General features: G+C 34.5%; 1 protein-coding gene and 1 long non-coding RNA gene across 7 annotated transcripts; one reads left to right on the plus strand and one right to left on the minus strand.

Annotated features, from left to right (window-relative positions):
* Window positions 1-8,850: 8,850 nt before the first annotated feature.
* Window positions 8,851-12,290, plus strand: LOC107950711 (uncharacterized). Of its 6 annotated transcripts, none has more exons than XM_016885628.2 (9): window positions 8,922-9,546; window positions 9,633-9,776; window positions 10,437-10,484; window positions 10,601-10,627; window positions 10,706-10,868; window positions 10,953-11,048; window positions 11,223-11,318; window positions 11,693-11,806; window positions 11,929-12,290. In XM_016885628.2, exons 1-9 carry the CDS (start codon window positions 9,370-9,372, stop codon window positions 11,982-11,984), a joined length of 921 nt encoding a protein of 306 aa, XP_016741117.1. In that variant the 5' UTR covers window positions 8,922-9,369; the 3' UTR covers window positions 11,985-12,290. The 6 variants fall into 6 exon arrangements, with proteins under 6 accessions (XP_016741120.1, XP_016741117.1, XP_016741118.1 ...); XM_016885629.2 differs by having other exon boundaries at window positions 10,953-11,036; XM_016885631.2 differs by lacking the exon at window positions 10,437-10,484 and having other exon boundaries at window positions 8,851-9,546; window positions 10,953-11,036.
* Window positions 12,291-14,158: 1,868 nt separating this feature from the next.
* On the minus strand, window positions 14,159-16,203 carry LOC107950710 (uncharacterized). Its single transcript, XR_001698153.2, has 2 exons — window positions 15,904-16,203; window positions 14,159-14,360 (listed from the first exon to the last, which is right to left on the minus strand). It is a non-coding gene; the product is annotated as an uncharacterized lncRNA (long non-coding RNA).
* Between the last annotated feature and the right edge of the window lie 6,048 nt (window positions 16,204-22,251).

Below are 22,251 nucleotides of genomic sequence, written 5' to 3' on the forward strand. Positions count from 1 at the left end.
AAGACTTATCTCCAGGCACATGATCTTTGGAGTGTGATCGAGAATGATGCTGAACCACCTCCATTGAGAGCCAATCCCACCATTGCACAGATGAGGCAGCATGCTGATGAGCGAGCCAAGAAGCATAAGGCTATGGCCTGCTTGCAAAATGGAGTCTCTGATGTGATATTTACTCGCATCATGGCCTGTGACTCACCAAAGCAGGCTTGGGAAAAGCTGAAGGAGGAGTTCATGGGGACTGATAAGACAAGGCAACAGCAAGTGATCAACCTCAGGAGAGACTTTGAAAATTTGAGGATGAAGGAGTCTGAGACCATCAAGCAGTACTCAGACAGGATAATGGCCATTGTCAACAGCATTAGGCTCCTGGGAGTGGACTTCACAGAGAGCAGAGTTGTTGAAAAGGTTATTACAACTCTCCCTGAGAAATTTGAGTCTAAAATCTCTTCACTTGAGGACTCGAGGGACTTATCAGCCATTTCTTTGTCTGAGCTAATAAACTCTCTGTATGCACTTGAGCAAAGGAGGGCAAATAGGCAGGAGGAGAATCCTGAAGCTGCTTTCCAGGCTAAAGCCAGTGAAAGCTCGAGTGTGACTGCAAAAGGCAAGAAGCCTTGGCATAATAGAAGGGTCAAGTCAGGAAGAGATGAAGCAAAAAGAGTGTTCCCACCATGTGTTCATTGTAAGAAGACAACACATTCAGAAAAGTATTGCTGGTTTAGGCCAGATATTCAGTGTAGAAAATGCAAGCAGTTTGGCCATGTGGAGAAGGTGTGCAAGGGCAAACCAAGGGAGGCTGCTCTGCAACAAGCTAGACCTGCTGAGGACATTCAAGCTCAGGAGGAGCAAGTGTTCACAGCAACTTGTTTTGTTGGCACAACCAAGGCCAGCAATGATTGGCTACTAGACAGTGGCTGCTCACACCATATGGCAGCAGATGAGAAGCTGTTCAAAGGCCTAGACAGAAGCTTCCACTCGAGGATTAGAATTGGAGATGGTAGGCTGATTGAGGCTAAAGGCAAGGGCAGTGTGTTGATTAGCACTGGTTCAGGTAACAAGTTGATCTCAGATGTGTTTTTTGTACCTGATTTAGACCAGAATTTGCTTAGTGTAGGCCAATTAGTTGAAAAGGGCTATCAATTGGTTTTTAAGGATGGTTGCTGTATTGTTCAAGACATGAATGGTCTGGAGTTAGTCACAGTCTCTATGAGTGATAGGTGCTTCATGCTGGATGTCAGCCAAATAGAAAGAAAGGCATACACCAGCCTTGTTGAAAGCACTGACTTGTGGCATAGGAGACTAGGCCATGCAAATTTTAGATCCATCGATCTGTTACATAGGCTGAATCTGGTTGATGACATTTCAAAAATTGAAGTTAGTGGGAATGTTTGTGAGGTTTGTCAGCTTGGTAAGCAGGCTAGACTGCCTTTTCCTGCTGACAGTGCTTGGAGAGCTCAAAACAAGCTCGAATTGGTGCACTCTGATGTTTGTGGACCTATGTGAACACCTTCAATCAGTGAGAACAGGTACTTTGCCCTATTTATAGATGATTTAACAAGGTTGTGCTGGGTCTACTTCTTGAAGCAAAAGTCAGAAGTGTTTGAAGCCTTCTGCAAATTCAAGGCTTATGCTGAAAATCAGTCAGGCTGCAAAATTAGAACCTTGAGGACTGATAATGGCTCTGAATATGTGTCTGAGAAATTTCAGAAGCTTTGTGATAGTGCTGGGATTCACCATCAGCTCACAACAGTCTATACTCCTCAACAGAATGGAGTCTGTGAGAGAAAGAATAGGACTGTACTGAACATGGCCAGGTGCCTCTTGTTTCAAGGGAAGCTTCCAAGTCAGTTTTGGGCTGAGGCAGTCAACACCTCAGTGTATCTGCTCAACAGACTGCCAACTAGAGCAGTCAAGGATAAGACTCCTTTTGAGGCTTGGCATGGAGTCAAACCTGTGGTAACACACTTAAAAGTGTTTGGCTGTGTATGTTATGCACTTATTCCAGTAGAGAAAAGGACCAAGCTTGAGAGCAGAGCAACTCCAGGAATCTTTGTTGGCTACAGCAGCAACAAGAAGGGCTATAGAGTGTATGATCCTACAGCAAAGAAGGTTTTAGTCAGCAGGGATGTAAAGTTTGATGAGGAAAAGGTGTGGAATTGGAATGGTATTGAGGCTGACTTGTCTGAATTGGACCAGTTAGACTTGGTTGCTGAACCTGCAGAAGAAGGACTAAGTAATGATGCTGTCGATGATATACCAGTGAGGGGCACCAGAACTTTGGCTGATGTCTATCAGAGGTGCAATATTGCTGTGATTGAGCCCTCAGACTTTGAGGAGGCTGCTAAGAACAGAAGCTGGATGAAAGCTATGGAAGCTGAGTTGGAAATGATCAACAAAAATCAGACTTGGGAGTTGGTGAGCAGACCAGAACACAAGAGGGTCATAGGAGTTAAATGGGTGTACCGGGCCAAGTACAATGCTGATGGCTCACTGAACAAGACAAGGCCAGGCTTGTGGTGAAGGGCTACAGTCAGCAGTATGGTGTTGACTACCTAGAAACTTTTGCTCCAGTGGCAAGACTGGATACAATTAAGCTGCTGTTTGCTTTAGCAGCTCAGAAGCAATGGAGAGTTCATCAATTGGATGTCAAATCAGCATTCCTGAATGGTTATCTCAAGGAGGAGATTTTCATCGAGCAACCTGAAGGTTTTGAAGTTGCTGGACATGAAGACAAAGTGTATAAGTTGAGAAAGGCCCTCTATGGCCTGAAACAGGCACCAAGGGCCTGGTATGACAGAGTTGATGCTTACCTGACCAAACTTGGATTTGTAAAGAGCCTTAGTGAGCCTACTTTATATGTTAAAAGGTCAGAACATGAAACCTTGCTGATTGTTTCCTTGTATGTGGATGATTTGCTTGTGACAGGGAGCAAAATTGAGCTCATTGATCAGTTCAAGGTTCAAATGCAGCAAGTGTTTGAGATGACAGATTTGGGGATCATGACTTACTTCCTTGGCATGGAAGTACACCAGTCTGATCGAGGTATCTTCATCAGCCAACATTCATTTGCTTTGAAGATCCTAGACAAATTTTGCATGCATAACTGTAAAGCAGTCAGCACACCTGTGGCTCAAGGAGAAAAGCTGACTAGCAGTGGTGATCAGCAGAGGGTTGATGAGAGGCACTATCGAAGCCTAGTTGGTTGTCTGTTGTATCTAACAGCAACCAGGCCAGACATCATGTTTGGTGTCAGCCTGTTATCGAGATTTATGCATTGCTGCAATGAGGCACATTTGAAGGCAGCAAAGAGGGTCCTTAGATACATCAAGGGCACTGCTAGTTTTGGTGTAATGTTTGAAAGTCGGAACCAACTGAAACTAGAAGGCTACTCTGATAGTGACTGGGCAGGATCTCTCGATGACATGAAGAGTACCTCTGGATACTTCTTCACACTTGGATCGGGCATGTTTTGTTGGAGTTCAAAGAAGCAACAAACTGTTGCTCAGTCCACAGCTGAAGCAGAGTACATTGCTGCAGCAGGAGCAGTCAATCAGGCCATTTGGCTAAGGAAGCTGCTTCATGATCTTAATGAAACTCAAAGTGAAGCAACTGAAATTTGGGTGGATAATCAGTCTGCAGTTGCAATAGCCAAGAACCCTGTGTTCCATGGTAAGACTAAGCATTTTAAAATCAAACTGCATTTTGTTAGAGAGGCTGAACAAGCAAAGGAAGTCAGCCTTGTGCATTGCAGCTCAGGAGCACAATTGGCTGACATAATGACCAAGCCCTTAGGGGCTGCTCGATTTGAATCTTTGAGAAGTGCAATTGGAGTGTGTTGCATACAGTCCAAGGAGGAGTGTTGAAAGCTGGACTGCAATGCAACATGGAGCCGGAAGCATGCTACTATCAAGACCAGCAGCTATCGAGCTCAGCTCATTTTGCTTGGTGTGCACGAATGGTTTTCAGACCAAATGAAGCAACAGATATTGCTGCCTTGTTTTGATGTAACTTAGTTCAGTTTAATTGTAACTAGTTTTAATAGTTAGTTGGATTAAGTTTGTGATTGGATTGATGATGTAAAAGCTGATATGTCAGCTTATTTTGTATTTGACTTAAGCATGTATTAGTTTAGTTTAAGTGGGAGTAGTTATGTCATTAGGTATCTGTCAAATGAACCAAATTTGTAGTTCTTTTATATATTCAAATCTTGAATGAAAAATGTAATGTTTAGTTACAACTTTGCTGAGTATTCATTTTTGATCAATTTTTGCTTTGCTTTGCTCTTTCTTTGCTTCGATTTTTCTTGCTTCAGTCCTGCAAACACAGTGTTGTAACTTTGTTTGATGTTTGCTGCTGCCATTGTTCCAACACATACAAGGAGTTTTGGTATTGAGTTATTCTAGTTTGGTTATTATCTGTTCCTATCTCACAAACAATGGGGTCTATAACTTGGTCGTGGGTGGGCTCAAACTTGGTGTTAGAAGGATCATTGATGCCTAGATTTCACATGTTTGTCCACGCTCACTGCACTGATTGTTAACCAATGATGTAAACAAGAGAAAGAAGATGATGATTGAACAGGGAAGAATGATGTGAATGTTAGGGAATGGTTTCAGTTTTATAGATAGTCAGAGGGTCAGAAAGGATGAGTATCTATGTGAGTTCGTATAAGTCGTTTGTATGACTCTTTTATAGTAGGGAACAAGCTTGAATATGTGTCATGAGATAATTAACGTGGAAGTTTAATTTGATGCCTTTGGTAGTGACAGTGATGCTACGTCCTAGGATGAGATGTTTTAGGGTGACTAATAATCAATTACTTTGGGCTTCCACATGGCCCTCACATAGTCTTAGTGGAGTTGTTCCTTTCTAAACTTTATCGAGTCAATGTTTGTAAGCTAACCCCAAGTTAACAGTGTAGTTGGTTTCATTGAGAGACACATGTTTAGCTCTATATGGATGCACATTGAGGTTAGCGAGGTATACTGTAAGGTCCACAAGACTCGCAACACAAGATATAACACGTGTTAAAGGATCAAAATAAAATTATATTATTTTTTACTATTTTAATTAAAAAGAAAATTTATATTCTATTAACAATAATTTTTTGGTAAATAAAGAAGCTAATTACAACTAGCCATGATTAAACTTGTAGCAGTCACTAATGCTTTCTTGTAACACACCCCTAAAAATCTGATTAAGAGGATACTCATAAATTTTCAGACCAACCGGATCATTCTTGCTTAACTTTACCAAAGAATCTGCAATCATATTCGTTGATCGTGGAGTGTATGATACCTTAATGTGCCAATCCCTTGCTAGTTGTTCTCTGATGATTTGCACTGAGTTTGATCCAACCTCCTTGGATTGACCACAAATTGTATTCACTGCAACTAAATTATCACTCTCCACTAACAATTGTTGTATTCCTCTCCTTAATGCTATATCCAACCCATCTCTAATAGCCAAAGTTCTGCTTCAACTACAAAACAAATACACATATTTCTACTATACCCAATAATCCATTCACCTTTATGATTTCGAAGCAAACCACCAGCTGAGGTTCTACCTGTTTGCAAGTGCTTAGCCCCATCTGTATTCAGCTTACACCACTTTTTGGGTGGTGGTTGCCAGCAAATTCGATTACTTTCCTGATCAGTCATCTAACGCCTTCTTTTGTTAGCCATAGTAAATGATTTTGCATAAGCTAGAACATTAGCCATAGTAACTATTATTTGACATTCCTCTTCTGCATCGTTTAGAGTTGGAGAGTAAGTGATTTTGTAATAAAAGCTAGAGAAACTGCCGAATCCTTTGTGGAACATTCAACTTCCAAACCAAATCCCATTTTTGATCTCGAATAGGCCATCCGTCATGCGCAACTTTACTATAGCTAGTAGCCACTGTGCATTGACCATTTTCTGTCAACCTCCACCAGAGGCGAATGCGGGGGAGGGAGAGGGCTGGCAGGGGCCCCAACCCCTCTTAAAATGGAAAATTATTGTTTTGGCTCTTTAGAAAATTTTAAAATTTTAAATTAGTAAAGGTAAAATTACACTTTGCCCCCCTAAAATTATGAAAATTTAATTTAATCCTTTAAAACTTATAAAGATATAGACTATTAAAAATTAAAATTTTATTTTGGCCCCCCTAAAAAAATTTTCTGGCTTCACCCTTGACCTCCATACCACTTGATCAGCTCCCGCGTCATCTTGTGGGGATGAATACTTGCAATGTGCAGTAGTACCTCCCTTGTTTGATTAATCATAGTTGATTTAAAATTAAATAGACATCACACTTAAAGAATTGGAATAAAATTATCGATTGAGTATTAGCTCGATTGATATTGACATTATTCCTCTTGTATTGAAACACATTATTCGTCTATTTAAGAGCTGAGGAGGAGCTATGAATAGTTTTAAGTAATGTGTAAAAAAGAATAAATATGATAAAAACCTATAATTAAAAAAAATAGAAATAAACTTTTAGAGGATATACTAGCTATTCATAAAAACGATAACTTTAACTTAAAAATATACTGATCTAGGATTAAAACCAATAACTTAGATGGGAATATATATATAAGCATTAAACATGTGTCATGTAGGAATGCAGAGTTTTTATTGGATCATCTCCATATCTCTTTAATTACATGTATATGCAGAAGCACAAAATTACAGCATCCGCCATCAAAATTTGGATATCAAAGATTCGGTTCTCCAAATGCCAACTTTACCGCTCAACTAATTTATTATATAATTGAGCCACCTAACTATTTTGCTAAATAAAAAAACAATGCAAACATTAGATGAACGGGTTCTAATCGCAAGACACTTGAGCCTGCTTGCAATTTGAAACGTGGCGACGAGGCACGCCACAAGTTTCAGTTGAGATCAAACATCGCGCGTTGTGTCGTACGGCTAATGAATATTTTATTCAAATTTAATTAGCGTCATTGGATGGCTTCTTGACGAAGAAAAGCGAAAAAAAGTGTGGAATTTATGTTATATGGATACCAAAATATCATACGGCGATTCACAAGTGATTAAATATTTGTTTTTCTTTTAATTATGGAAAGGGCAAATACCAAAATCTTCATATCATAATTGTGATTTTTTTTATTTTTATTGATAAGGTATATTTTTAATTGTGGAAAGGGTAAATACCAAATTAATTAAATGTTGACGGGTCATTTACGTGGTAATTTACATGTAGGTCGTGTCATCAAAGTTAGCAAACGTTAACTTTTTTTTATTTATTTTGGGGAGATTTGACAAAAAATATAAATTCAAAAGCTAAAAAAGAAAAAGAATTAATGTAGGGTTAAAAGTGAAATTTTTTATAAAGTTGGAAGGCCAAAAAATTTATTATGCCAATTTCAATTATAAAAGAAAAGCATCCAAAATTTAATTTCTTAAATTTGAATATAGAAATTTAAATAAAGGCAAACAAAATCATAAATTTCACCCAAAATTATAGCACAGTCCCACAGGCAAAAAAATGATATCATGCGATAAATGAGTAATTTGAAGATTAAATTAATAAAAATATCATAGATAAGAAAAAACGGTGATGAATAGTCATGTTTAATTCAAATCTATTTGGACCTAACAAGTTTTACTGAAACTCAATAACACTTTAAATATAATTTCTATTTTCTTTTTTATGATTTATTAAATTAGTTAATTTAAAATAATTATTTTGATTTGCTATGTAAAATTAGCGATGTCGCTATTCATGCAGTAATTTTTTTTAAAATTGAGTTTTCTTTTTATTATTATAATATTCAAAAGACTATGGGTTGAATGCGTTTTTATTTTAATTTAAGAGTTGAGTGAAAATATTCATGTAAGAAATTTATAAAAAATTATTTTAAAAATTAAATGTGGTTAGTTGAAATGATAAAATTGAAATAGTGAAACTTATAATGTCATCGGTTCAAATTTCATAATCTCCTCATTCTATATATATAATATTTTTAGATTTATCAAAATACAAAATGACACAAATGTTCTCAAAATAATATTTGCTATTTTATAAAATACATGAGTTTTTGATAATCTTTTAATTGAGTTGGAACCTAGTTCAGAGGTGATACTAACTTAATCGATCAGTTAATATATATTATTTTCAATTTTAATAAATATTAAAAATTCTATCCCACACGAATGCGTGTGGAGACCACGAATAATAAAATAAAATTTTGGATGAGTGGGAAATTTTAAGTTTTACTAATTCAATTGTCATGAGTTTAAATTCTATTATATGCAAATTTTTTTGATTTTTTTAGAAAAAATAAAAAGATAAAGTATTCTCGAATAATAAAATTTATTTTAAATATGAAAAGGCATCAAAGTAAATTCTCTAATCGAGTTGGTGTTCGGTTGATTGGTGACACTAACTCGATCATGGACTTAAATAATAGTGTAAATATAGTTAATTGAGGTAATGAAATGCATAAATATTAGAAAAAGAAAACTTTGATTAAGTATGAAATTTAAAATTTTACCTCAAAAATTTAAATATTATTATATCCATATTTTTTATTTTTTAAATAAGATTGATGCCCGATTCATGTCATCGGAGAGAAATTTTCGCGCGAGCAGATGAAAAAGTTGCGAAGAAAAAAAAGGTTTAATTGTGTTTGTAGTCTCTATATTTTTGTATATTTGAATTTTAGTATTTTAGTTTTTCTATTCTTTTAATTTAATAATCAAAGTTGAATTAATGACACCGTAAGAAGAATTCTGTTAAATTGAATTATGTGTCTATCTTTAAAATATAAAATTTGATCACAAGGCTTATATTACACATATAAAAAAGTCGCGTAATCTAATAAACCGTTGGTTGTGTTGCTAAAGTCGAGGCTTTGAAATTTTGAATGCTTAAGTTCTAATTTCTGCATATGTTATGATTGATCTTAACTGCAACTTCAAAAAACATATTATTAAACAAAAAATAAAAGGATTAAATTCTTAATATTAGAAAGTAAAGGGATTAAAGTTCAAATGAACAAAGAGTACAGGGACTGAGTACAATTAGATCAAAACAGAGTTCTAACTTGAGACTATGAATATTCAGTGTCTCTTCAAAATTTGAGATGATGAGTTTCTTTTCTTCACCGTCGGTTTAGCCTTTCGGAGGTTCATCAGAAATGGACGGTTCTCACCTTTTCATCACTTTTTCTTCGTTTTGTTCTTATCTAGAGGCGTTGACTTGAAGTCGTCGTTTGTTTTTTTGAATCTTTGTTCCATCCCCTAAGCAAGTTTTTTGAAAGATTCAATCAATTGTTTTGAATCGAAAGTAGTGTGTAGTACAAATTTCGGGTAATCAAGTAGAGAGGCAGCTTTATTCTTGTAATCTAGTTTGATGGTGAAAAGAAAGCAGCAGCCTCCTCCAGAAATGGAGGGTACTGGCGGCGCTGAAGCGGCGGTGGAGGCTGAGACCGGAATCCAACCCCAACGAAGGTGTACCAAATCTCTGAAAACGCGAGCTCAGATGGATAAACATAACGAGAGCTGTAAACGATATCGACTGAAAATTAAAGTACAGTGATCGTCAACTTTCCCCTTCGTTTATTTATGTCTTTAATTAATTAATTAATTTTTGCTTTGGTGTTTCTATAACTAAAGATGAGGCGTGAGGAGAAGGAACAAGAGATCCCAAAGTTGAAGGATGAACACCAGAAGACGAAAATGGAGCTAGAGGAATACAAGTCTAAAATTGGGGTTATGGGAAATGAGATCCAACAACTTAAGAGAAAGCTTGAGGCACAGGTTCTGCACTCGCATTCCTCTCTCCTTTTAGTTTCATTTCAATAATAATTAGCTTAAACTATCATAAATTTGTTTGAATCACATGAGAAACCTTGAAATCTCCTAGAATACCCATTTATAGGACTGTTTTTTAATCTTATTTTTGTGAAATCATAATTGCTTTTTTATAAACAGCAAACGAGGAACAATTGAGGGGAATCCCACTGGATGGAAAGTTGATGTACGGAAATTTGTATTATATAAATCTTTGTTTTTTTTAAAAAAAAAATACTTGTTTAGAAAACTGTTTCTTGTAAACTTCTATAATTTATGTTTATTGCCATTTTTACTTAGTAGTTAGTACTCAACATTTGGTTAAGTTTATGTATCTTTTATTCAAAGATTTATCACTGTTTATTTCTTTTCTATGATAAGGCCATAACTTAGTAGTAGAAAGGAAATTAGGTGAATTTTTAGATCCCTTGTTTAAGTGTCATTGGATGTAGTTTTCTCTATATTTATTCTAATTTATTTTGTGGATTTGTTCATACATATCTATATATTAGTTATTAGTTATCAGTCAGATAGTTCATTGTAATAATTGATCATGTTTGTATCTATAGTCAAATGCATTGATTGTAATTATTATTGTAATTTCATGGACGGTGTCTCTTCGTCCAGCTGAATTGGAAATGTATTACAGCTTTCGGATGCCCTTTTTGTACCGAAGTAGGTTTTGTCGTCTCTTTTCATGTTGGGGAGGGTTTGTTCTCACCATTTGTTTGGTTGAGGTAGTATTCTCTTATGTTAGATAAAGTTTATAATTCATTTCTCTTCAATTGCAGGGGCAAATGCTTACTTCTTTGGAAAAGGTATGCCGATGATGCTGTATATTGAATATTTGAGTTTCTGATATTCTATTGAGTGTTGAATTGAATTCTACATTGCAGGTGGTAGAATGGTTTGCGTTGCAGACCAATGTGCAAGGCGGTCAAGTTTTAGCAACTACGGGAGCTGTTTTACGAAGTGTTAATGAATTAGTGAGTTCGGGAGAGACAGGGGCGACATACTTTCAACCTTCCATGGCTGGTTTTCTTCAGCAAACATGCTTTGGTAATTATATAAGTCACGAGCCACAACTTGAATAAATTGCTTGGTGTTGTATTGATAGACTCTTTTAACATGTTTGCCGACCAGGACTACAACATTACGGCCCGGCTGCTGCTGCTGGTTTTGCAAATCATAACTTGCGCTTTGGGTTTGATGCCCCTAATAGTCTGGGTAATAAAACAGGTTTTTGTACTTATCATCATATATTTTTGGTTTGTGTCTTTTTTCCCCCCAATTTGTCCGAAGGATTTTCATGTCTTTTCGGTATTAAAATTTTTGGTTTTATGCTGGTTAATTTAACTCTTAATTTCAAGGTCTTTCTCATGGCTTCCTGAATTAACTTTCTTGTTAATTTAGGAGACTGGACTGATTCTGCTACTGCAAATTATAACCTGCCTGAGTATGGTGCTACGAACAATCATGATAACATTTTCAACAATGTCGTTGGTGCTGGTAATACATTGAGTTTTTTTCTTTTTATTTTTTTTGCATTCATCATATTAGTTTATCTTGTTTATTGTATTTTTTTTAATTCTCCTCTCCAATTGCCACAAGTTTTTATCACAGCTAATAGTCCAGTGGTAAATAACTTGTGGGGGTTTAAGTTCTACCGGCATGATCTCCACTAGTCTAGTGGCAAATAAGTTGTGTAGGTTTAAGTTCTGTTGCCATGATGTCCATGATTCGAATATGTATATAGTGCCATTCTCTCCTGTCTCCTCCCAACTTAAAATGTAATGAAAGCTTAACAGTACCGGAAAACAATGCTTCTTTGTTAGTAAAATTTACCCCTATGTTTACTTTTTTTTTTTGGGTTAAAAATGTAGGACTTCTTCCTACTGGTTCCTCCTTGGAGGCAAATCCTGAAGCGTCCTTCATGTTTGATGCTGCAAATAATCATGAGAATGATGGTGATCTTTTACCCCATGGCCACGCTACAGGTAATAAATCAAGTTTTTGCATTTATTCAATTGGTTGATCCTGTTTATATCTTAATTCTCCCCTCTGATTGGCAAAGGATCATGTTCTGCTCATTCTTGATTAAGTTTCCTTGTTAATTTAGGATTTCAACTTTGTGAAAATCCATCTTCAGAGGCAGTTTGGAAATCCTCTCCATAAAACTCCACAGCTCAAGCAGAGCATTAGTTGGCCATTTATGTCGTCTTATTTTTATCATATTATCGTGATTGTGCTTCCCCCAATGTTTCTATTGTTGCTGCAAGTTTTTATGATGAACATGTGTATTGATTTATCTAAAGGTTGAATATGTATGGTACCATCAAAACATCTTTGTCTTTGTTGACCTAAACCAGCTGCTAAACTGTAAGAAACATATTATGATCATAAGTGATAGTGAAAGTAGATATTGATGTAATAATTGCGTAAACCGCAATGAAAATAGGGGAAAATAAATTGTTTACTTAATTTGGTTTCTATATGTCAACGGAGCTTTGCTCGGTAAGACGAATCTACCATATTCGAAATCAATACAACCAGCAATCCTAGCTCTAATACATTTTAGTGAAGAATTCTCTCTTGTACTTCAAAGATTAAATCTCTCACTACTAAATTTTTCCATTAAGAATTTAACTTATAAAATCAATCACAAAAAAGTTTTATTGTTAAAATGCATTTTAACAGATATCATTACTTACTGAGTAGATAAGTGTTTTTAATAATTATTATAGCTACCTATATAAGTCTATTAAATATATAAAGATTCTTTAGATTTGTCAATATATTAAAGATCAATCACAAATCCTTCTAAACAATAGCTAAAATAACTAAATACAATATAATATTAACAACTAAAATAAAAGAAAAGGATGGTTGGAAAATAAATCTTCTAGTTTTGATTCGATCTAACTTCCTTAATCCGAAGGATTTTATATAAACTACCCGATCCTCAGGATGTGTTTTTTAAGTGAATTGATCTTCATTAATAGGCTTGAATCGTCACAACCCTAAATTTTGATTCAATAAGTTACCAATCTTCTAATTATCGACATATTATTAGTTTTGATATTGTGAATTATTGTTTATCCATTTTAAATAGTGGTCTTCTAAGGCAGAAATTAATCATTCTAATATTATTTTGATCCCGAAACAGTCTAATGCTCGGACTATGTCTCACTTTAGGTTGATCAACCTTTGTACTGTTATTTATAAGATTATTTCCATTGCTATTGTAAGTAGGCTTCCAAGTACTTATGCGCCATTATAGAGGCTCAAAATGCTTTTGTACCTTGAAGACTTATTTCTAATAATATTGTAATGGCTTATGAGGTTATGTACTCTTTCAAGAAAAGGCGCACGGGGCGAAAGGAATCTTTTGCTCTCAAGCTGGATAGAAGGAAAGATTATGATCGCGGATATGTTGCTGAAAATGGGCTTTGTGGATTGATGGGTTAATTTGGTGATGCAGTTTGTTTCTTCAGTTCAATATTTTGTTGTGGTTAATGGGTCTGCTAGAGGTATAATTACCCCATTTAGCAGTCTTCAACACCCATTGAATCCCTCATTGTTTCTAATTTGCAATGAGGGCTTTTCTACTCTTTTACGAATGGCTAATTATGAGGGTGTTCTAAGAGGGGAAAAACTTGGTAGGGCTGGTCCTACGATAACGCACCTTTTTTTTTCAATGACAATATCATTTTTGGTGAAGCCACGGTTGAGGGAGCCAATGTGGTTAAAGGGATCAATAGTGAATATGAGCAGTGTTTTGGGAAAATTGTTAATTTCGAGAAATCTCTTATATGCTTCAGTGCATACGTCTAATAGATATTTGGTAACTCAAACCATAACATCCCTTGCGATGGTCGGTTTGAACGCAAGATGGTAACAGGACATTTTTGGAGCAAAACTAATTCTTTATTTTAAAAAATATAGGATAAAATATTTTTATAAAATTATGTAAAAATATTTAAATTCTATTTAAAATAATTTTTATGCTTTTAAATTAAAGTTCAAAAATCATATAATTCCAATTAAAACAAAAGAATTAAGTAATTTGTAAAAGATAGGAATGTTAATTTTTTAAAAGTTACTCAGATCCTTAAAGAATTTATAAGAAATTAAGTAAAACAAAAATGAGTAATAGTACATTAAGTTGACACCCAAGTGACCAAAGCTCCTGCTTAGGCGATACTGGAGTTATTTTTTTCGCTAAGGAGCCGCTCAGGTGGCTCAAGCCACTGCTCAAGCCATTACAGAATTACACATTTTTGAACATTAACTAATTTCTTAAGCCTTCAGCCACTACACCGTACCGAAGTTCCAAGTACTATTTGACATATGAAATAAGCATATTTATACACATTGATGCCTTAAGTACATGTCATTCACATTACAATCTTTATATTCATCACGATACTTAGTCTACATCCCACTAATATAATACAAATTACACTTTAACATTTGAAAAACAACCTTATAGGATCATCGGGTGATGCGATGCTTCGTAACTATCATAGCAACTTCTTGGCAAGTCTGCACCTACACGTTTTAAACCACTAACAAGTGAGCTATAAAGCTTAATAAGTAACAAGAATAATCAAAGTTTATCCTAAGTCTTTAATAACCTTGAGCTCTTTAGGCAAATCATCTTTTCGAGTTTATTTAAGCCACATTGTTATTAATTTAACCATTTCATGTGAATTTGCAAGTTAAGCCTCAACTTATAGCTTGATAATTTATTGACTATTTCTATTATGCATATATTCCAGTTTTGACAATTGATTCATTTATGAATCTTGCGCAATTATTAACTCACCTTAATAACGCATTAAGGCTTTCAATCATACCACAATATGTTATGTCATTCATCTACACCACTTTCCTAGTAACTTATATTTCCATTCAATTCTTTACAATTCATATAGCTTATTAGCTTTTTATTACGTACCATTATTAATATTCATTTTCTTATGTTCATGGTCAATCTTATTAATCAGTTTGCAATTAATTACACCATGAGTAGACTCAAAGACAAAGGTTGGATACTTGGGGCATTAGTGTTCGAAAACCATAACAGAATCACACTAAAGTGCCAGTAATAGAAGCACCAAAGTGCTGGAAACAAAAGTACAAAAGCACCAAAGTACTAGTAACAAAAGTCATCTATTGGGCATGCTAATCACATCCTAGCTAACTCACTAAGTTACCAAGGCTTTGTTTTATTAATTCAATTTATCAGAAGATTTCTTATCAAATTATTATTAGTTTCAGTGCAATTTTCATTTCATTTTAATTTTTAGTTTCAGTACAAATTTCTCAAGGTATTTAACACTCTACTCGGATTTAGTAAGATCACGTGACTTTTGCCACTTTAACATAAATCAACAAAATTTACATGGTTCATGCCATTAAAATAGAAATTAGCAGTTAGTTTCATTTCTCATAATATGTGCATATTTATCTTGGTTTTAAACATGATTTACAGTCCTTTATATTCTTTTATTTCAGTTTTCGTAGCTCACACTACTTTTAGGCACCCAAATGCCTTCACATATACATTTCATTTCGCATTGTTAATTAGGCCTTATACAAGTTTTTAGTGTCAATATTAAGGTCTTTACATTTTAACATAATTTAGCCATAATGACATTATTCAACCTTTTCATATTAATGACATGGTTCACACATGTTCACTAATACATTAACATGCCTAGAATATTTCCACTCATATCTTCTTCCATATTTTAGAGTTTTACCATACACATCATGCCATGAAATTTCACATTTTTATTAACAATACTAAACACTTAATTGCAACATTAATTCATAACTTCAAGCTTACTAACTTAGGAGAAAGAAGAGTATCCATGATACCTACCTCTATGGATGCTTTACAACACTAAATCAAGCCTTCACAAGTTTTATTCCACCATAAATCAAGTTTGAACATCTATTAACCACCATTTCTTCATTTTTCATAAACCAAAAATATTACCAATAATTAATATAAATTCATTCCAAGCTTTTTCATATCATTTCTCAACAAATATCAATTAATGGAGGTGTAGAAAACCATTCTTACCATTGTTGAAGGTTTCTCTCTCTAGCTTCATCTTCCCTCGCAAAAGCTCCATAAACCCTAAGCTAAAATTGGTGAAATTGATGATGGTAATGAGTTTAGGAGGTAGTTTCCATAGAGATTTTATTAAAATCTTAAGATGGGTAGTGGAAATTTTGAGAGAAATTGGTTAAATGAGCAAGAAAATGGAAGAAAGGGAGTGAACTTTTCATATTTTTTTTGTTGTTTTCGTTACAGAAGAAGAGAATGAGCTGATGTGTTTCTCTCCCATCTTTAAAACACCAACAAATGGGTTTTGGGCTCATGTTTACATATTTCAAGTCCATTTTATGCCAATTTGAAGTCCATTTCCATTAATACGAGGTTTAAAAGATCCAAAATAAATTTCGGATGCCAAATATCATATTTAAATATTACTTTTAGCTTTGAAGTCTCAAGAATTGATTAGATTATCCTTTTCAGCAAAATTACCATTTGACACTTTTTACCTTTTTTAGCGATTCTTCTTAAAATTCCATACTTAGAACAATTTATGTTCATAATCGATCATAAATAATTATTATAATTCCATGAGTAATGAAAATCTCACTTTGGCTTTTTCCCCGACATAAATGAGAAAATTACAATTTAGTCCCAAAAGTGATTTTCATCACACCAAATCACATTCTCATCCATTTCATGCCAAAAAAATCCACAATAATTAATATTTTCCACATTTAGATGATTTTTCATATTAGTCATCATACTTTTTAAAATTTACAGTTTGGTCATTTTTGTCATATTTTCACATTTACTATTATTTTCACATACTTCCATTTCCAACATCAAATTTCTTTCATAAAATAAGATATGATTCATTTCATAAATTCTCATAATTTTCTCGATATTCAAGCTCAAAATTTATGCCACTTTTCATATTAAAACTTTTAGGGTGTTACAATCTTTTGGCATTAAAAACTCTGCTAATCTGGAGAAGTACTTAAGCCTCCCTATTATGGTGGAGTGTAACAAGAAGCTAACTTTTCAGGTGTTAAAACATAGTATTCGTAGCAAGATTAATAACTGGAGTATTCGAACGTTTTTAGGGGGTAATGAGGTTTCTATTAAGCCTATTCTATAGACTATTCCCACTTATACTATGGCATGTTTTCTTTTATCGAGATCTTTTTGCAAAAATGTGGATTATATCTTCAATCTGTATTGGTGGAAAAGATCTCATGTAAAAAGAGATGCATTAGTGTTCATGAGATGTATTGTGTGATTTAAAAGAGGTGGGTGGTTTGGGGTTTCAAGATTTAGCGAAGTTTAACATTGCTTTATTGGCTAAACAAGGTTGGCGTATTCTCTATAATCATAATTCTCCTATTGCTCGTGTTTTAAAGGAAAAGTATTTTGCAAATAAAGATTTTTTACGAGTTGAGTTAGGAAATCAACCTTCATCTAGTGCAGTATTTGGTTAGCAATGGGCATACTGGAGAAGGGGATCATATGGAAAGTAGGTTTAGGAAATTGTATTACTGTATGAAATGATAGTTGATTGCCTTGCAAAGTTACCTGCAAGGTGCAATTGGTTAGAGTTAATAATATTGAATATGTTGTTGATCTTATTCATTCTAACATGAAATGCTAGAATAAAAACTTGGTATGTTCAATATTTCATGTAGAGGAGGAAAATATAATTCTCTATGTTCCCATTCCACAACATGGGTAAGATGATTAACTGTATGGTCTATTAAGAGTACTAGTGTCTACATGGTCTGTAGTGGGTACAAATTGCTACTACGGGGTTACCCTATGATTAGGGAGGACGGTTATGTAACCATTAGTCCGAAGTTTTGGAACATTTACAAACAATTATGGCTTTTTCTTGCCCCAACAAAAACTAAAATTACGCTATGGAAATTTCTGAATAATTTTGTGCCTACTAGATCTAATCTCTATGTTAAATGACTAGCAAATGATATGGCTTGCTATCGATGCATGCAAGTGCCTAAGTGTGTGTTTCACGTGTGTAGATATTGTTGGGTGGCTACAAAAATTTGAAACAAATTGGGGTTTAGCTAGATAATTTATTAGGACAATGATCTCATCTTAGTTTGGGTTCATAATTGTTTCCAATATTGCTCTGCACAGCCAAAACTTTTATTTATTATAACCATTTAGGCCCTGTGGTTTTCTAGGAACTTATATGTACATGAGGGTAAGAGCCAAACTACTCAAGAGATTTTTACCTTTCTTATGGGTTACATTAGGAAGAGCAGAATTCGGTTTGTTGGTTTCTACCTTCATAGTCTTTTTTTTAAAGTTAATTTCGATGCGGGCTTCCAAGAAAATGCAAACACAAGTACTAGGGTCTTTATTCATAATTTGGAGGGTCTAGATACAGGGGCTTGGATTAGATGGAATCTTAATATACTTGATGCATTGGCGGCCAAGGCTCTTGAGAGTGTTCGAGTGATCCAATTTGCGGTGGAGATGGGCTTCTTCCTTGTTGAGCTTGAAGGAGATTCATAGATCGCATTTAATTGATTAAGGTCAAATAAGGTGGATTATTTAGAGAGTGGTGCATATATTTGGGATGCTAAACATTTACTTGCTGCATTTGAGAAACTTAAGTTCCAGCATCAAAAGAGGGGGTAGTCAAGTATGTTGGAAAAATACGACTACAGAACAAAATTGTTAACACTGATTGGAAAATAAACCAAGCATAAATAAAAGAAAGAATCACTGTGTCGTGGAAGAACCACTGCCTTATAAGCAAATTCGGCTTGGTTAGTGTAATCGTGTAGTGGACGTTGCCCCTCAAGGTTAACACATAATTTCTGTATTCGTACAGCCGAATAACAAAGGTGGAACACAATTGATATCGCTCTTCTCTGAGGTATCGGGAAATAAGATAAAAAGAAAGCTTTAAAGCTGGTCTAAAAAACTTGGCCAGAAAAATCACATTATGTAACACCCTATACCTGACCTACTCGTCAGGTTTAGGTACCAAATGTCACAATTAAACCGAATTACTTAACAACATATTTCCAATTTATTTAATTCTATGCCAGATTCAGTAATACGTTCTCATACAACTTTAATCCAATTAATTAACTAGCCATAAAATTTCCATAAATGAACATCATATAGAACTTCTTATTATACAATTTACTAACTAAGTAGTTTAATGTTCTTTACAAACATACCAATCCTCTAAATATACTTATACATGTAATCTGACGAATTAGATTATGCTTAGTTACATATTCAATCCATGAGGAGTAGCTTCTAAGGGCATATTTATATATGCTCTATTTGCATCAAAGAAGTCCACTTGTATTCTGGGAGATCTGGCTTAGTTCCTTCCCACATATTCTATAACAACCTTTGATCCTACATTCAAGGCAAACCACTCATAAGATCAAATGAACTTAGTGAGATTCCATACATCAATTATTAATTAATAACTCTCAGTATCACGAGTATAAAAAATTAATGCATGTAATTAAACTCCTTGAGTTTCGAATAAGATTTTGCAATTTGATTGCAACGGGAATTGCTTGTACGTTCTTCCTAAACAAATCATTCGTGGATATATTTGTTGTAGGATTCCGCTAAATTGTATGATTCCTAACGACTCTTACAAGAGACCTAAACTTCATTTCAAATTTAGAGTCTTTCTCACTTGATAAACTTATTTGATATCTCATCTCTTGAGCTAACATACGTATCATTAGTTAACTCTCACTGACTAGTACACACTTCATCGTAGTGGCGGATTCTTATCCATTACTTTTCATTTTCTGAGAACTTCTAATAAACACACGGTATCATTTGGATCGCTTCATGTATATAACGCATCTAACTTAGATACCTATATAGAAGGAAACCTTCATGCATTTGACCTCAATGGGAAGCTTCTAAATCAATTGTTTGGTGAATTGTCGTACGATTAAACACCTTTCCTGGAGAATCGTATAAGATAATCACAATGGACTTTCCTTCAATAAGACTGTCCTTGAAGATATTCCCATATTCAAGATAGCGCTTGGCGAACTTCTCCTTCATCAAATAATCCTTAATGGATTTCCCAAAATAAATAACCCTTGGTGCACTTTCTCAGAGCAAATAGTCCTTACGAACGTCCCCCTCATTCAATAATCCCTGGCAGGTTTTACAGAATAGATAGTCCTTGGTGAACTTTCCACATAAGATAGTCATTGATGGACTTTCCTTTTTCTAGCGACCTCTTTGCCAAGAAACATTTAGAAATAGTCTAGAGAGCTCTCCCATTTTCTCACAACCAATGTTAGCTTTTTCATTACGTTTTATGGACTCTTAATAGCGAATACATACTTGCAAATATTTTGAAGGAAAACCCTTTTTTCCATGTACAAGATGCTTTCACATATTCCTATTACCTTCGCGTCTGTGCAAACCTCTTATCAGCACACTTGCCAGCGTCCCCATATGCGCTATAGCCGTTATGATAGACTTTTCATCACACGAGTCATATAATGGCTTTCACATATATGCTCTGATAGGCTTCCCTGTTTACTGTCCTAACGGATTTCATTTTTTTTTATATAAAGGCAAACATGTCCTCCACTGGATTATGCCATGTCTAGCCATGGACTTTCGACTCCGAGGAGTCAGTAGACCATTTTCATGGTGATGTTCTATAGAGCCAATAGATCATTCCCATGATGCCACTCCGTAGAGCCAGTAGACTATTTATCCAACAAAACCTCATCAAATCCTCCTTATTAATTCAAACACCTACATGTTCACCCGCAAGGTCAGGCTATTATCATATTTCAATGACTCTGATTCACTTTCAATCCACTCATTCCTCTATTGTTCCAATTTGCCTATCTTCAACTAACCCGCCAAATAATTCCCTCCGTACCCCACTTTTTATAATCATGCATATCACACGCATCATTACAACCAATACTATTTATTCATACTATATCATAGAGTACACTACCTACCACATCATGGATACACAACCCTATCATGAATCAAAGAACATACTTACAAACATTCATGCAATTGCACAGCTTTATGCATGCTTTGATGGAAAAAAAGAGGTTTGGAAAACGTAATAGAAAATAAATTTAGGGAAAAGCCAGAGTTTAATTTTTTTTTTCAAAACAAGATTTTGGTTGTGATATCAAAAGTAATAAATACTTAATAAAAATTGTACCTTTTTGATTCGTCTAGGATGAGCGCTTAAACCGAGTAGTCTTCTCCGCTACCCGCAAGCTCACATTTGCCAAGTGTGAGCTCGCTTCGAATCAGAAAATTTTCACAAAAATTACTAGTGGGATAATTTTACAATTTCTTTAAACTTTTAGGTCAAGTTGTAAATCAGAAAAATATCTCTAGAAATTTTTTGGAATAATTTCTTCAGAGAATTTTCTCTCTACAACTTTCTCTTCAATTTAAGTGTGTGAAAAATAATGACCCAAGACTCTCTTTATATAGAGAGAGTTTAGAGAGTTCAAATATGATTAAACTTAATCACTTATTATTAAATTAATATAATTTTTGTCAAGATAAATATTAGATTAAATTTAATATTAAATCTTATTAAAATAATAAAATGTTTATCTATAATATAAACATTAAATTAAATTTAATATTAAGATAATCACTTTAATATTAAATTAATATAATACTATTAAGATAAGCATTAAATTAAATTTAATATAAAACTATAAAAATAATATTATTTTTGGAATAGTTAATCTGAAATCAAATTCTCTAGTAGAGTTCTAATAGGAGTGTAACTCTTCCACTATTCAGCCACCGAAGACCAACCGCCGCAGGCCACCGAGATGGCGTCGTAGGCCACCAAGACGCCGCCGGCACTATCGTGTCTGGTGATGTAGGTGCGACACCCTTACAACATCCTGAGCCGATTCGGTCTGAGTCAGTGATGACCCAATTGGTCTGGTCTAACCACCGGTTGGACCATTGGCCCAGTTTCACATATCGGGCTTGGTTTGACTAGTTTTGGGTCTTGGTCTTGGTTTTGGGCTTTCGGGTCCAATTTATAATCTTAGGTCAAATTTTCAAGTTTAATTACCCATTGGGCCAATTGATTGACTTGAAAATTAATTTCTAAAAATATCATATTAATTTTAATTAATTTGATTAATTTAATTTTACTTGATCAAAAATAATTTTTCCAAAAGTCACTTAGATTTTCCAAATTAATTTTCAAGAAAATTCTTCAATCAAATTTTCTAGTTAAACGATTCTCACGACCACCTAATTTAATTCCACATTGAATAAATCAACTCAATTAAATTTTTTCCAAGGCCGTAGAATTTTCTTTTGATTGAAATGCAATCCGAT

This window comes from Gossypium hirsutum, chromosome D03, assembly GCF_007990345.1.
Source record: "Gossypium hirsutum isolate 1008001.06 chromosome D03, Gossypium_hirsutum_v2.1, whole genome shotgun sequence".
Taxonomy (NCBI): Eukaryota; Viridiplantae; Streptophyta; class Magnoliopsida; order Malvales; family Malvaceae; genus Gossypium; species Gossypium hirsutum.

Bases quoted from the DNA above. Each gene is read 5' to 3' on its own strand.
- LOC107950711 (XM_016885628.2), top strand. From the start codon at position 9,370: ATGGTGAAAAGAAAGCAGCAGCCTCCTCCAGAAATGGAGGGTACTGGC. The intron at 10,485-10,600 runs GTAGGTTTTGTC...CTTCAATTGCAG, and splicing joins GATGCCCTTTTTGTACCGAA to GGGCAAATGCTTACTTCTTT. The intron at 11,807-11,928 runs GTAATAAATCAA...TTGTTAATTTAG, and splicing joins ACCCCATGGCCACGCTACAG to GATTTCAACTTTGTGAAAAT.